The sequence below is a fragment of the Ictalurus punctatus genome, chromosome 4 (assembly GCF_001660625.3).
Source record: "Ictalurus punctatus breed USDA103 chromosome 4, Coco_2.0, whole genome shotgun sequence".
Lineage (NCBI taxonomy): Eukaryota > Metazoa > Chordata > Actinopteri > Siluriformes > Ictaluridae > Ictalurus > Ictalurus punctatus.
The window spans coordinates 28,304,217-28,314,844 of record NC_071284.1 but is presented as its reverse complement, the minus strand read 5'-3'; the positions used below and the strand labels follow the sequence as shown (position 1 = coordinate 28,314,844).

The following is a 10,628-nucleotide window of genomic DNA, read 5'->3' as shown; positions in this document are numbered from 1 at the left end:
AATTTAAACTGAAATTTCTGCATTAATTGATTTAAAGCAAAATTTAAAGTTGTACATAATGACAGCTGGTGATGACCTTTGACCTACACCTGTCAAGACCTGTCAACATAAATGATTGATGACCTTTGACCTAGACCTGTCAACATAAATATGATTGATGATGACCTTTGACCTAGACCTGTCAAAAATAAGGTTACAATACATACGAACTATAATTCTCTCTGTTAATGTTAGGCTATAAACAAACTACACCACGGTCGCATGACTTCAACATCACCACGGCTATGCTTCCGACAACTCTTTCAATCTTTATTTAAAAACGACAACAACAATACAATCGGAATATACTATAAATTGATAAATCTACAAGGTGGAAAGTTTGAGCTGCAAGAGCATGAGTATGAACACAACAAAACTGTAGTAGAAGTGTTTTCCTGTTCGGCGTGATGACCTTTAATGTCCCCGACAACCTTCGTAGTTCCATTTAGCCATTTGTTAGCAACAAATCTTTTTCAAGACACGTAAAAGCTTTTTTTTTTTTTTTTTTTTTTTTTAAAACCCCAGACCTTATTTCAGGCATTTAATAAAAAAACAAAACAAAAAACATTGACTTCAGGACGATGGATGTCCAGTACACAGGACAATGAAGTCGAGTTCACGAGAAAACAACCTTTTGTTATGTCGAGATCACGAGAAGACAACAGAAAAAAAAAATTAATAATGCCTGGCCGCTTAGAGTTTCCGTATTTGTCCTCAAACACTTCCATATTAACGAGAAAGGCGTGGCTACGTACATAGCGTATACATAGCAGCCATATCGGTCAAAGCACTTTTCCACTGTGACACATCCTTTCGGGTGAACTCCGACATGCTCTCTGTACTGCTCAGAAGTTTCCAACCTTATTATAAAAATGTCGTTTACCGTGGCTTACCTACAGCTGTATCCAAATCCAGCGTGACCAGGTATTTAAATGAAGATAACTAACGCTTGCATAAATGTGCAGAAGTCGTGACTTAATTAAATATGTTGTTAGACATTTAAACCGTGTGAGACTCGGAGCTGAGTTTATCCGCATGAAACATAGAGCTAGCCAACATCGTTCCCTGTTTGGTGTTTGTACATCTTGTTCACTGAGTGGAAGCCGGCAAAAATGTAGTCTGTAGCTTGCCTTTAGCACTTTCGCTACTAAAAAAACAAAAGCAAAATATACACAACTATACGTTGTCGAAGTTACTGGACTTTTTTTTTTTTGCTAACTGCTTGAATGTTTTCGTTAATGCGACGACATGAATTATAATATTAACCCCAGTGAAAATATTAAATATCCGTTAACTACTTTTTAAAACTTTTTTTTGTGTGAATCCGCAGGTCTGTAGCAAAGTCATATAAACACGAACGTCCTCCTTTCCCCTTTGTTCATAGCGGTTAGTGAGGAGAAAACCGCCATTAAGCATTATATCCGTGCATGACTGGGCTCTTTTATTGAATTAAGGTGGTGGTTGCTCATTTATTTTATTTGGTGTTTTATCCTGTTAAGGTTTTCTGTGAATCCAGAATTTATCATGGGAACACTGGGCGCGAGGCAGGAATCATCCCAGGAAAAGTGACGGCGGTGTCGGGTCGAACTTCGTTTCCTTCAGCCACACCCAAAACCGCGCGTGCACGAAAAGCTCGCCCCTGAGGTGCTGTGCTTGTACCACTGAAGTACCTTGGGAAGCCGAAAAGCTCAAAACTAACGTGTTTTTTTTTTTTTTTTTTTTTTTTTTTCTTCCTTTAACGACTTTTATCTGTAGAATGTTATATTCTAGAAGTGAAAAGTTGTTTCATGACTGTCTAGTGTTATATTTTGAGAATAGGGTGTTATAGTTATGAGTTTTCATTTTGAATATTATAGACTTTGGGAATAAATGTGTGCTCACTTACATAACTGATATTCTAGGTTAAATATTTATTTGATCATTCTCAAAAGGCACAATACCTGGACCTAGTGATCATATTTCTCTTATTTCCCCACCCTTAGTAATTATTATTTTTTTTGTAACTAACTTTGCTAGTTAAGTAATCCATTAGGTAAAGTTTACCTGATCTACTAACAGAAGAATTTAAGAGTAGAAGCATGAATGTAAAGTACAGTATCTGACGGGAACATTCTCAGCTGTGTCTCAGGATGTATTCCCCCTGCTATGATGGGCAAATAAAGGGATAGTAGGCTGAAAATCACAGGACTTGGCTGTTGTGGGTAAACATATATAGCAGTATAAATTTGGGGCAGTAGTGGCTTGGTGGTTGAGGCTCTGGGTTACTAATCAGAAGGTCGGGGGTTCAAGCTGCCACTGTTGGGCCCCTGAGGAAGGCTCTTAACCCTCTCTGCTCCAGGGGTGCTGCATCATGGCTGATCCTGTGCTCTGTCCCCAGCTTCCTGACATGCTGCAGTATGTGAAGGAAAAAAAAAAAATTCACTGTGCATATGTATACGTGATCAATAAAGATTCATTATAATTATCATGATTAAATTTGACACATGTATGAGCTTGCTTTCTTAATGAACACAAGGGGAAGAGTATCTGTTGGGATGTGTTCCCCCTGCTATGATGGACAAATTTGCTATAATGGAGGTGTTTTTTTTTACTCGACAATTTCTTTTCACATTTTCTCAGTAAATTGCAGTGAAAGTGTACTTGTTGGGATAGAAAACCATCAGATTTAGTTTACTCTAAAATTGAACTAAAGTGGACAACAGAGCTCTCTTGTGGTCAAATCACACAACTGCATTTATTTAAACAAACAAACAAAAAACTATTAAGGGGGGTGAAATATGATCAAAGGGTATTGTGCCTTTTGAAAATGGTCAGATATTTAGTCTAGAAAACCAGTTATGTGAGTGAGTGCACATTTCTTCCTGAACTCTACAATATTCAAAATGAAAACTCAACACTTTATTGAAAGGAATAACGGTATATGTTTGTGTTAATAAAGACGTAAAAACAAACAAGTTCTGTTACCCCGTTCTCAAAATATAAAACTAGACAGTCATGAAATAACGCCTTTCACTTCTGGAATACAACATTTTACAGATAAGTCATTAAAAAAATTTTTTGGTTTTGAGCCTTTTGGCTTTCCATGGTGCCTCAGCGGTACAAGCGCGGCAATTCGGGGCGAGCTTTTTGTGCACGCGGTTCTTTTAGCGGTTTGGTGCGGGGCTAGCGGAAACTATCCCGACGGGGAAACGAAGTTCGACACAACACCAGTCTGTCTCAGGGTACCTGCTGGTCAAAACAGTGTAAAAGCCACGAGATTTAGGCACAAACATAATGACATCTTTTACAAAACAACTGCAAATATCTTCACAACAGTTTAATGTTTAACAGTTTAATATTATTTACACGTCAAATACCATTAAATATTAGTGCTTGTATTCGGTGTTTTAGTTAGGGTCTTTACATGCAATTACTATTACTTTTTAATTATACACACCTGTGTTTGTCATTAGATGCCTATAAAACACTAGCAAAATGAAGGGGGTAATGTTATGACTCAGAAGGAGCACGATTATGTTAAGGTTCAGTTTTGTTAACATACGATACATACATAAAATCAGTTAAAACCTTAGTAGACACTGGTTCATGAGTTCACTTTGAGATCAACACCCCCTAGTGGCAACTAGTGATGTGTCGTTAAAGAACGATTCATTCATTTTGAATGAATCTTTAATATGACTCGGGAACAACGAGTTGTCTCAGAGAGTGATTCGTTCACTTTGTGTTGACCGCACATGAGCAGTAACATCTCCATAGGCTCTGTACAGGAAACAGAAATGATTAGTTCACCTCTTGAGTCTTGGGGTTCGAGTCGTTCGTTCATTACATCACAGCCCCTCTACATTCAGCCTACGGAGCTGTGACGTGATGAAAGAACGATCCGAACCCGAAGACTCAAGAGGTGAACTAATCATTTCTGTTTTCGGGGAACAGACGAATCAGGAGGTGAGGTGAACTAACCGACTGCATAGCCTGAAGACCCAGCTAAGTAATTAATTAATCATTTCTGTTACTCATAATTCGGCCTTGGCTGCATTAGCCTATAGTTGATTTTTTATTCCAAATGTAATCAACGTTTGCATAAGTATTAGATGTGTTGGGGAATTTAACATGTAACATTTTAATTATATTCTGCTGAAATGAACGAAATGACTCAGAAAAATATCTGTTCATTTTGCTGAACTTGATTCAATGATCCGAACTTCCCATCACTAGTGGCGACCATCGGAGTTTCGAAACAGTAATGATGTAACGAAACCTCGTTTGCAGAATCATGTGATTTGCCCAATTTGATACACGCTCCAAACCACTGATTCAAAACAAAAGGTTTGTAAAGGTTTCATGAATCGGTGTTTCAAAAGCAGCCATCACTATACTCAGTCACTCACTCACCCACTCATTCACTCTCACCCCTAGAGGCAATTTACTCTGTCCAGTCCACCTACTGATGAGCTTTTTTTGGAGATAAGAGGAAACCGGAGAACCGGAGGAAACCCCCACCGATAGTAACCTGAGCTCAGCATCAAACCCCAGGTGTGACCCACGACCTGCTACAACACCATGCTGTCCCAAATCCAGATTCTAGTATGCTAAAAAAAACCCACCGATGATCTTAACAAAAATGTGTTCAAGTACTGTATCATGTCTTAGTTTAGCGCATATACAGTAATTACCTAACCAGCCTATTTCCCAAACTGACCCTTCAGTCTGTAAAGCCGTAGTGTTACCATGAAATAAGCTGTCCAAAATAAGCTGGCATCTTTGTGCTGGCACAAACATGAGTCAGTGAGGGAACAGCAAAAATCAAGCCTGTTTTGTGTGCCAGGTAGTACTGGTGAGAGGTTTATAGAGTAAATGAGGAACTGTAAGGATTTTGTCAGCTGTAGAGATTTTCAAATACAGTGTATGCTGCAGGCAGCACAGTAGATGATTGGCGACTATAACTTGTGTAGAGCTGCAACAACTAATTGATAAAATCGATAATAATCGATTATGAATATCGTCAACGAATCTCATTATTGATTAGTTGGTCTGCACTCAGCATGGGGGAGATTTACACATTATGTTACCTTTGTTCAGAAAACACGCTTTAAAAATACTAAAGTTGTTTCCCAAATGAAGTACTGTACAGTATGCACTCTGCACTACTGTCTAGTGTGTGGATTTTAGAAAGGTAATATCATCTCAAATATAACACTAGCCTTTTTTTTTTTTTTAAGTAACCGGAAGTATAAGCCACGACTGCGCATGACGTCATACGCACACTAGCATCAGCAGACACCCAGATTCACGGACAGTGACTCTTCAATTTACTTTCTGTCAGCATTACTTTTATTCACAACATGACCTCAGGCCTCATCAGGTGGAAGTGAAATCGTCACGTGGCTGAGGAACAAAGTCCTCTAAGGCAGGGATGCATTTTACACACAGCGGAAATCAAACTGATGCACGAGGACAAACTTTAGTTTATATCCAAAATACTTCACTGTGTGTAAGGGGCAGGGGAAACTGGTGCAAGCTTCTTAAAAGGTTTATTTTAATTTAAGTTTATTGTCATTATATGGTGTATTTGTGTGCGTGTATATATATATATATATATATATATATATATATATATGTGTGTGTGTGTGTGTGTGTATATGTGTGTATATATGTATATATTTGTATATATATATATATATATATATATATATATATTAGGGCTGGATGATATGACCTAAAACCAAAATCTTGATTACGATTAATGAATGATTAATTTGCTTTGCCCCCCCCCCCCCCCCCCCCCGATAATTTACTGACAAGGTTTGTACTGTATATATGCTCAACTATTAACAGTGGGATATTTTTTTTCTAATCGAATGTTTTTTTTAAGCATGCATTTTTTTTTTATCTCATTTTAAAATAATTGAAGGAAACACAAACTATTCAACTACTACAAACTATACAACACAAACTATTAAATTATATAAACTATCATCCTACTTGACCAGAGATCAGATGTGTCTGCAAAGTGCAGACTTCAGTGTAGCAGCTACCTTTTTATGACATGTTTTGTACATGTTGGGCAGCGCAGTTTGGGAAAAATATGGTTGCAATGGCATAGTGTATGTTCTGTGGAGAGTTTTACCGAGGTATTTAAACCCACTGTGCTGCACTGTCGCTATGGGAACCATATCTTTTGCGATGTAGCACACATAACGTCAGTTATTTCTTTCCATCTTCTTGAATCGTTTTCATATTGTGTAATGCTCGTGTTTTCGACACCTGCTTTGTGGAGAAACTTGTTGCTGGGCGCTTGTCAGTCTTTTTTTTGAGCCTTGCACTGTTCATATTTGGTAACGTGATTGTGCTCCGAGTGTTGAAACAGATTGGTAGTATTACCTTTGGTTTCTGAAACTGTTTTTCTGCAATGTTTACATTTAATGTCATTTTGTTTGGTGTTTTCTTTACTGAAGCCAAAATGCATCCAAATTAGGGACACAGAGGTTATCTTTGGTACAAGCTACTCTGGGTGCAAAGTTGACTCAGTGTTTGAGTTCACCTCCATGTTGCTTCAGTGCCAACGACTGGACGGGGCGGAGCCATGTGACTACACACACGGTAGCATGTTTTTAAGGGAAAGTAGTAACAGGAATAAAAAACCGAAATAACTGACAAGGGAAACTTACGTCGGCTAGATGTTCTGAATTTCGGTTTTGATTACTTTTCAATTAATCGTCCAGCCCTAATATATATATATATATATATGTATGTGTGTGTGTGTGTGTGTGTATATATATATATATAGTATATATAAAGTTACTGGCAAGTGTTTGTGTGCAAAATTTATCTCTTTAGGTCTCCTAGTGTGATGTCTCTCGGTGACGGGCCCTTGAAGGGCATAACGATTCAGCACCTCAGCAAGGGTATCACATTCTATGTTAACGAGAGTACGGTGAAACTTGTGGACAATGGTCAAGCCAAGCCACTGCTTTTGATGCTGCCATGGCTTGGCTCGAGGCCTCAAGCTCAAGCCAAGTACTGCAATATCTACCTTAGAACAGGCTTTGATGTGCTGGTGGTGGAGAGCAATGTGAGTACTTTCCTGTGGCCTCGCTGGGGCCTGGAGCAAGGTTCACAAGTGCTGCAGCTGCTGGAGAGCGAGAGCTTCTCAAAGCGCCCCCTGGTGGTTCATGCCTTCTCCATCGGAGGATACACATTTGCTCAGCTGCTTGTTCACATGGCCAAGGACACTCAGCGCTATCATGGCCTGATCAACAGAGTTAGAGGGCAGATCTACGATAGTCTGGTTGTCGGCTCGCTGGAGCACATGGCTATAGGTGTGTAAAGAGACTTTGTGTATGATGGTTTATATCAGTAATTAATGGGCTTTTATGTGAATTTTGTCATTTCTGAAAGAAAAAAATACTTTGAAAAATACTAAAAAAAAAGAAAAAACCTTAAAAGTTTTGAACTTAACTTTTGCTTGATGTGGAAACCTTGGCACATGAGTAAAGAGTATATTTAAATATTAATGAACATATCATGTTTATACTGGCACAAACAAAATAAGTATTAGCATTTACCTACAGTAATAATGCTTAGATTCATATTTATTACATGACCAGGGATCCATATAAAAACTGCCACGTTCAATTCCTTGTCATACAGAATGTTTTTAAAATGTGAAATGTGAAATCATTTGATACACAGGCTACATCTCAAATGGCTGTTTATTCACCATATTCACTCACTACGTTGGGTATAACCGTGTCTTTCTAGAACTTAAATAGTGCACTATAGGGCTAATAGAGAGACATTTTGGATTCAGCCAAAACATAACGACTACATTCACATTATCTGTTAACATTTTGACCTGATTTGATTTGAATCATTTATGCGCTTTTGTTGCACTCCAGGTCTGAGTAAGACCATGACCCCTCGTTTTGAGCACCTGATGACATGCACCAGCCTCCTTTACTTCCACATGTTCAAACGGCAGACGAAGGACTACTTCAACGTGAGTATTGACGTGTTCTGGAACACGCCTCTGACCTGTCCTGCGCTTTACTTCTTCTGTGGCAACGATATCCTGTGTGACCCGGAGGCCATACAGAAGGTGCTGGAACACTGGAAATGGCGGGGTATTCCTGTGACGGTTAAGAAGTGGGAGGAGTCTGTCCATGCCGGGCATCTACGCGCCCATCCTCAGGAGTACCTGTCAGTCCTAGAACAATTCCTCTGTTCTCTCAACTTGGTATCTCTAAAAGCTAAAATGTGAATTCCTTTTTCAATATTTCATACCCCCCACCCTGCTTCATGAAGCAGTGTTTCAAAAGCGGCCATCATCACATTCACTCGTACTGCTAGAGGCAATTTACTCTGTCCAGTCCACCTACTGATGTGCTTTTTTGGAGGTAAGAGGAAACCGGAGAACTGGAGGAAACCCCCAGAGACAGTAACCCGAGCTCAGGATCAAACCCCAGGTGCGACCCACAACCTGCAACACCACCATGCTGTCCCAAATCCATATTCCAATATGATAAAAAAAAACCACCAATGATCTTAACATGAAATGAAATGAACGCAGAATCAAGCAAACTCCGCAATATTCGGAGGAGCTTGCGATTTTTCAAAAACACAGCAGATTTTCTGCAGATCTGGGCCAGCACTTGTCATGTGACGTGTGTCCAACATGAGTACAGCTGAAAGGTTTCATTTACCAACAAACATCACTGCGAAGCAATTTTGCGCAATTGCAATTTTGCCAATTCCAAAAAAGCATGTCAATAACAGTGTGTTTCTCTCTTATTTGTGTTGTGTTTAAAAATTCATTTATATGTCACTAAACCTATACAATATTTTATTAATAAATATTTGATCGTATTGCTGTTATGTAGTATTCTAGTACTGTTTTATTTGCACCACCCCAGCTTGATTTAGCTTGATCGTACTCTTGGACCCTGACCTATTTATACTAGTATGAGGATCTGTTTCTGATGTAGATTGTGGTTCACAGAGTAAGTGTCCTCGAGGTTATATCAAGCATATCAAGGGGGTCCGCAATTTTATATTTTGTTACAGTGGTGAAATCACAGCCCACCATTATGAAACTTATTATATTTCCTATTTTAGAGTTATATCCTGTTTGACTGTTCTCTTTAATTGAGCGTAAACAAGTAGCAAATGTAAACATAGTAGTAGAATATTAGTAATATTGTATTTATTTAACTAGAAGTAGCTTTATGTACCACCAATCTATGGCATCCTGTTTCACTATAGTTTATTCACGTCATGTTGGAGTTATGGTAATTATGAGATTTTAACTTGTATAAAGCATTCGTTGCTGGAGTGTGAATCACCTCACCGTTTGTTTCCAATGTCCAACTGCTAATCATTGCTCCCACCGACCAATCGCTGCTCCCCACTCTTCACAATGACCAATAGCGGATCACTGTTGCTTCCCGATGACCGATCGCTGATCACCGTTGTTGCGGGTAATCGCAGCCGTGCTGATATTCAATAAAACACCATGATTGTGAGTGCTTTTATACAAGTTATGTAAATAAGTAATTTATATCGAATGACTGAAATTTTGGCCTCAATATGGGAAATTAATTGTTTATTTTTGTTCAGCGAATGGACCACATATATACAGTATCTCACAAAAGTGAGTACATCTCTCACATTTTTGTAAATATTTGATTATATCTTTTCATGTGACAACACTGAAGAAATGACTTTGCTACAATGTAAAGTAGTGAGTGTACAGCTTGTGTAACAGTGTAAATTTGCTGTCCCCTCAAAATAACTCAACACACAGCCATTAATGTCTAAACTGCTGGCAACAAAAGTGAGTATACCCCTAAGTGAAAATGTCAAAATTGGGCCCAAAGTGTCAATATTTTGTGTGGCCACCATTATTTTCCAGCACTGCCTTAACCCTCTTGGGCATGGAGTTCACCAGAGCTTCACAGGTTGCCACTGGAGTCCTATTCCAGTCCTCCATGACGACATCACGGAGCTGGTGGATGTTAGAGACCTTGTGCTCCTCCACCTTCCGTTTGAGGATGCCCCATAGATGCTCAGTAGGTTTTAGGTCTGGAGACATGCTTGGCCAGTCCATCACCTTCACCCTCAGCTTCTTTAGCAAGGCAGTGGTCATCTCGGAGGTGTGTTTGGGGTCATTATCATGCTGGAATACATGCAGGGATCATGCTCTGCTTCAGTATGTCACAGTACATGTTGGCATCCATGGTTCCCTCAATGAACTGTAGCTCCCCAGTGCCGGCAGCACTCATGCAGCCCCAGACCATGACACTCCCACCACCATGCTTGACTGTAGGCAAGTCTTTGTACTTGACACCATCTGAACCAAATAAGTTTATCTTGGTCTCATCAGATCACAGGACATGGTTCCAGTAATCCGTGTCCTTAGTCTGCTTGTCTTCAGCAAACTGTTTGCAGACTTTCTTGTGCATCATCTTTAGAAGAGGCTTCCTTCTGGGACGACAGCCATGCAGACCAATTTGATGCGGTATGTGGTGTATGGTCTGAGCACTGACAAGCTGACCCCTCACCCCTTCAACCTCTGTAGCAGTGCTGGCAGC

The 10,628-nt window shown here is 39.4% G+C and overlaps 1 protein-coding gene across 7 annotated transcripts; it reads left to right on the top strand.

Annotated features, from left to right (window-relative positions):
* Window positions 1-806: 806 nt before the first annotated feature.
* si:dkey-5i3.5 (uncharacterized protein LOC565091 homolog) lies at window positions 807-8,913 on the top strand. Of its 7 annotated transcripts, none has more exons than XM_053678123.1 (6): window positions 827-963; window positions 4,255-4,365; window positions 4,456-4,572; window positions 5,259-5,568; window positions 6,877-7,358; window positions 7,938-8,913. In XM_053678123.1, exons 4-6 carry the CDS (start codon window positions 5,453-5,455, stop codon window positions 8,297-8,299), a joined length of 960 nt encoding a protein of 319 aa, XP_053534098.1. In that variant the 5' UTR covers window positions 827-963; window positions 4,255-4,365; window positions 4,456-4,572; window positions 5,259-5,452; the 3' UTR covers window positions 8,300-8,913. The 7 variants fall into 7 exon arrangements, with proteins under 7 accessions (XP_017321292.1, XP_053534097.1, XP_017321294.1 ...); XM_053678121.1 differs by lacking the exon at window positions 827-963 and adding an exon at window positions 3,933-4,027; XM_053678122.1 differs by lacking the exon at window positions 4,255-4,365 and having other exon boundaries at window positions 824-963.
* Window positions 8,914-10,628: the final 1,715 nt, after the last annotated feature.

Coding starts and splice junctions, on each gene's coding strand:
- si:dkey-5i3.5 (XM_053678122.1), top strand. CDS start 5,453: ATGCATTTTACACACAGCGGAAATCAAACTGATGCACGAGGACAAACT. Junction 5,569..6,876: donor TGGTGCAAGCTTCTTAAAAG/GTTTATTTTAAT, acceptor TTATCTCTTTAG/GTCTCCTAGTGTGATGTCTC. Junction 7,359..7,937: donor GCTGGAGCACATGGCTATAG/GTGTGTAAAGAG, acceptor GTTGCACTCCAG/GTCTGAGTAAGACCATGACC.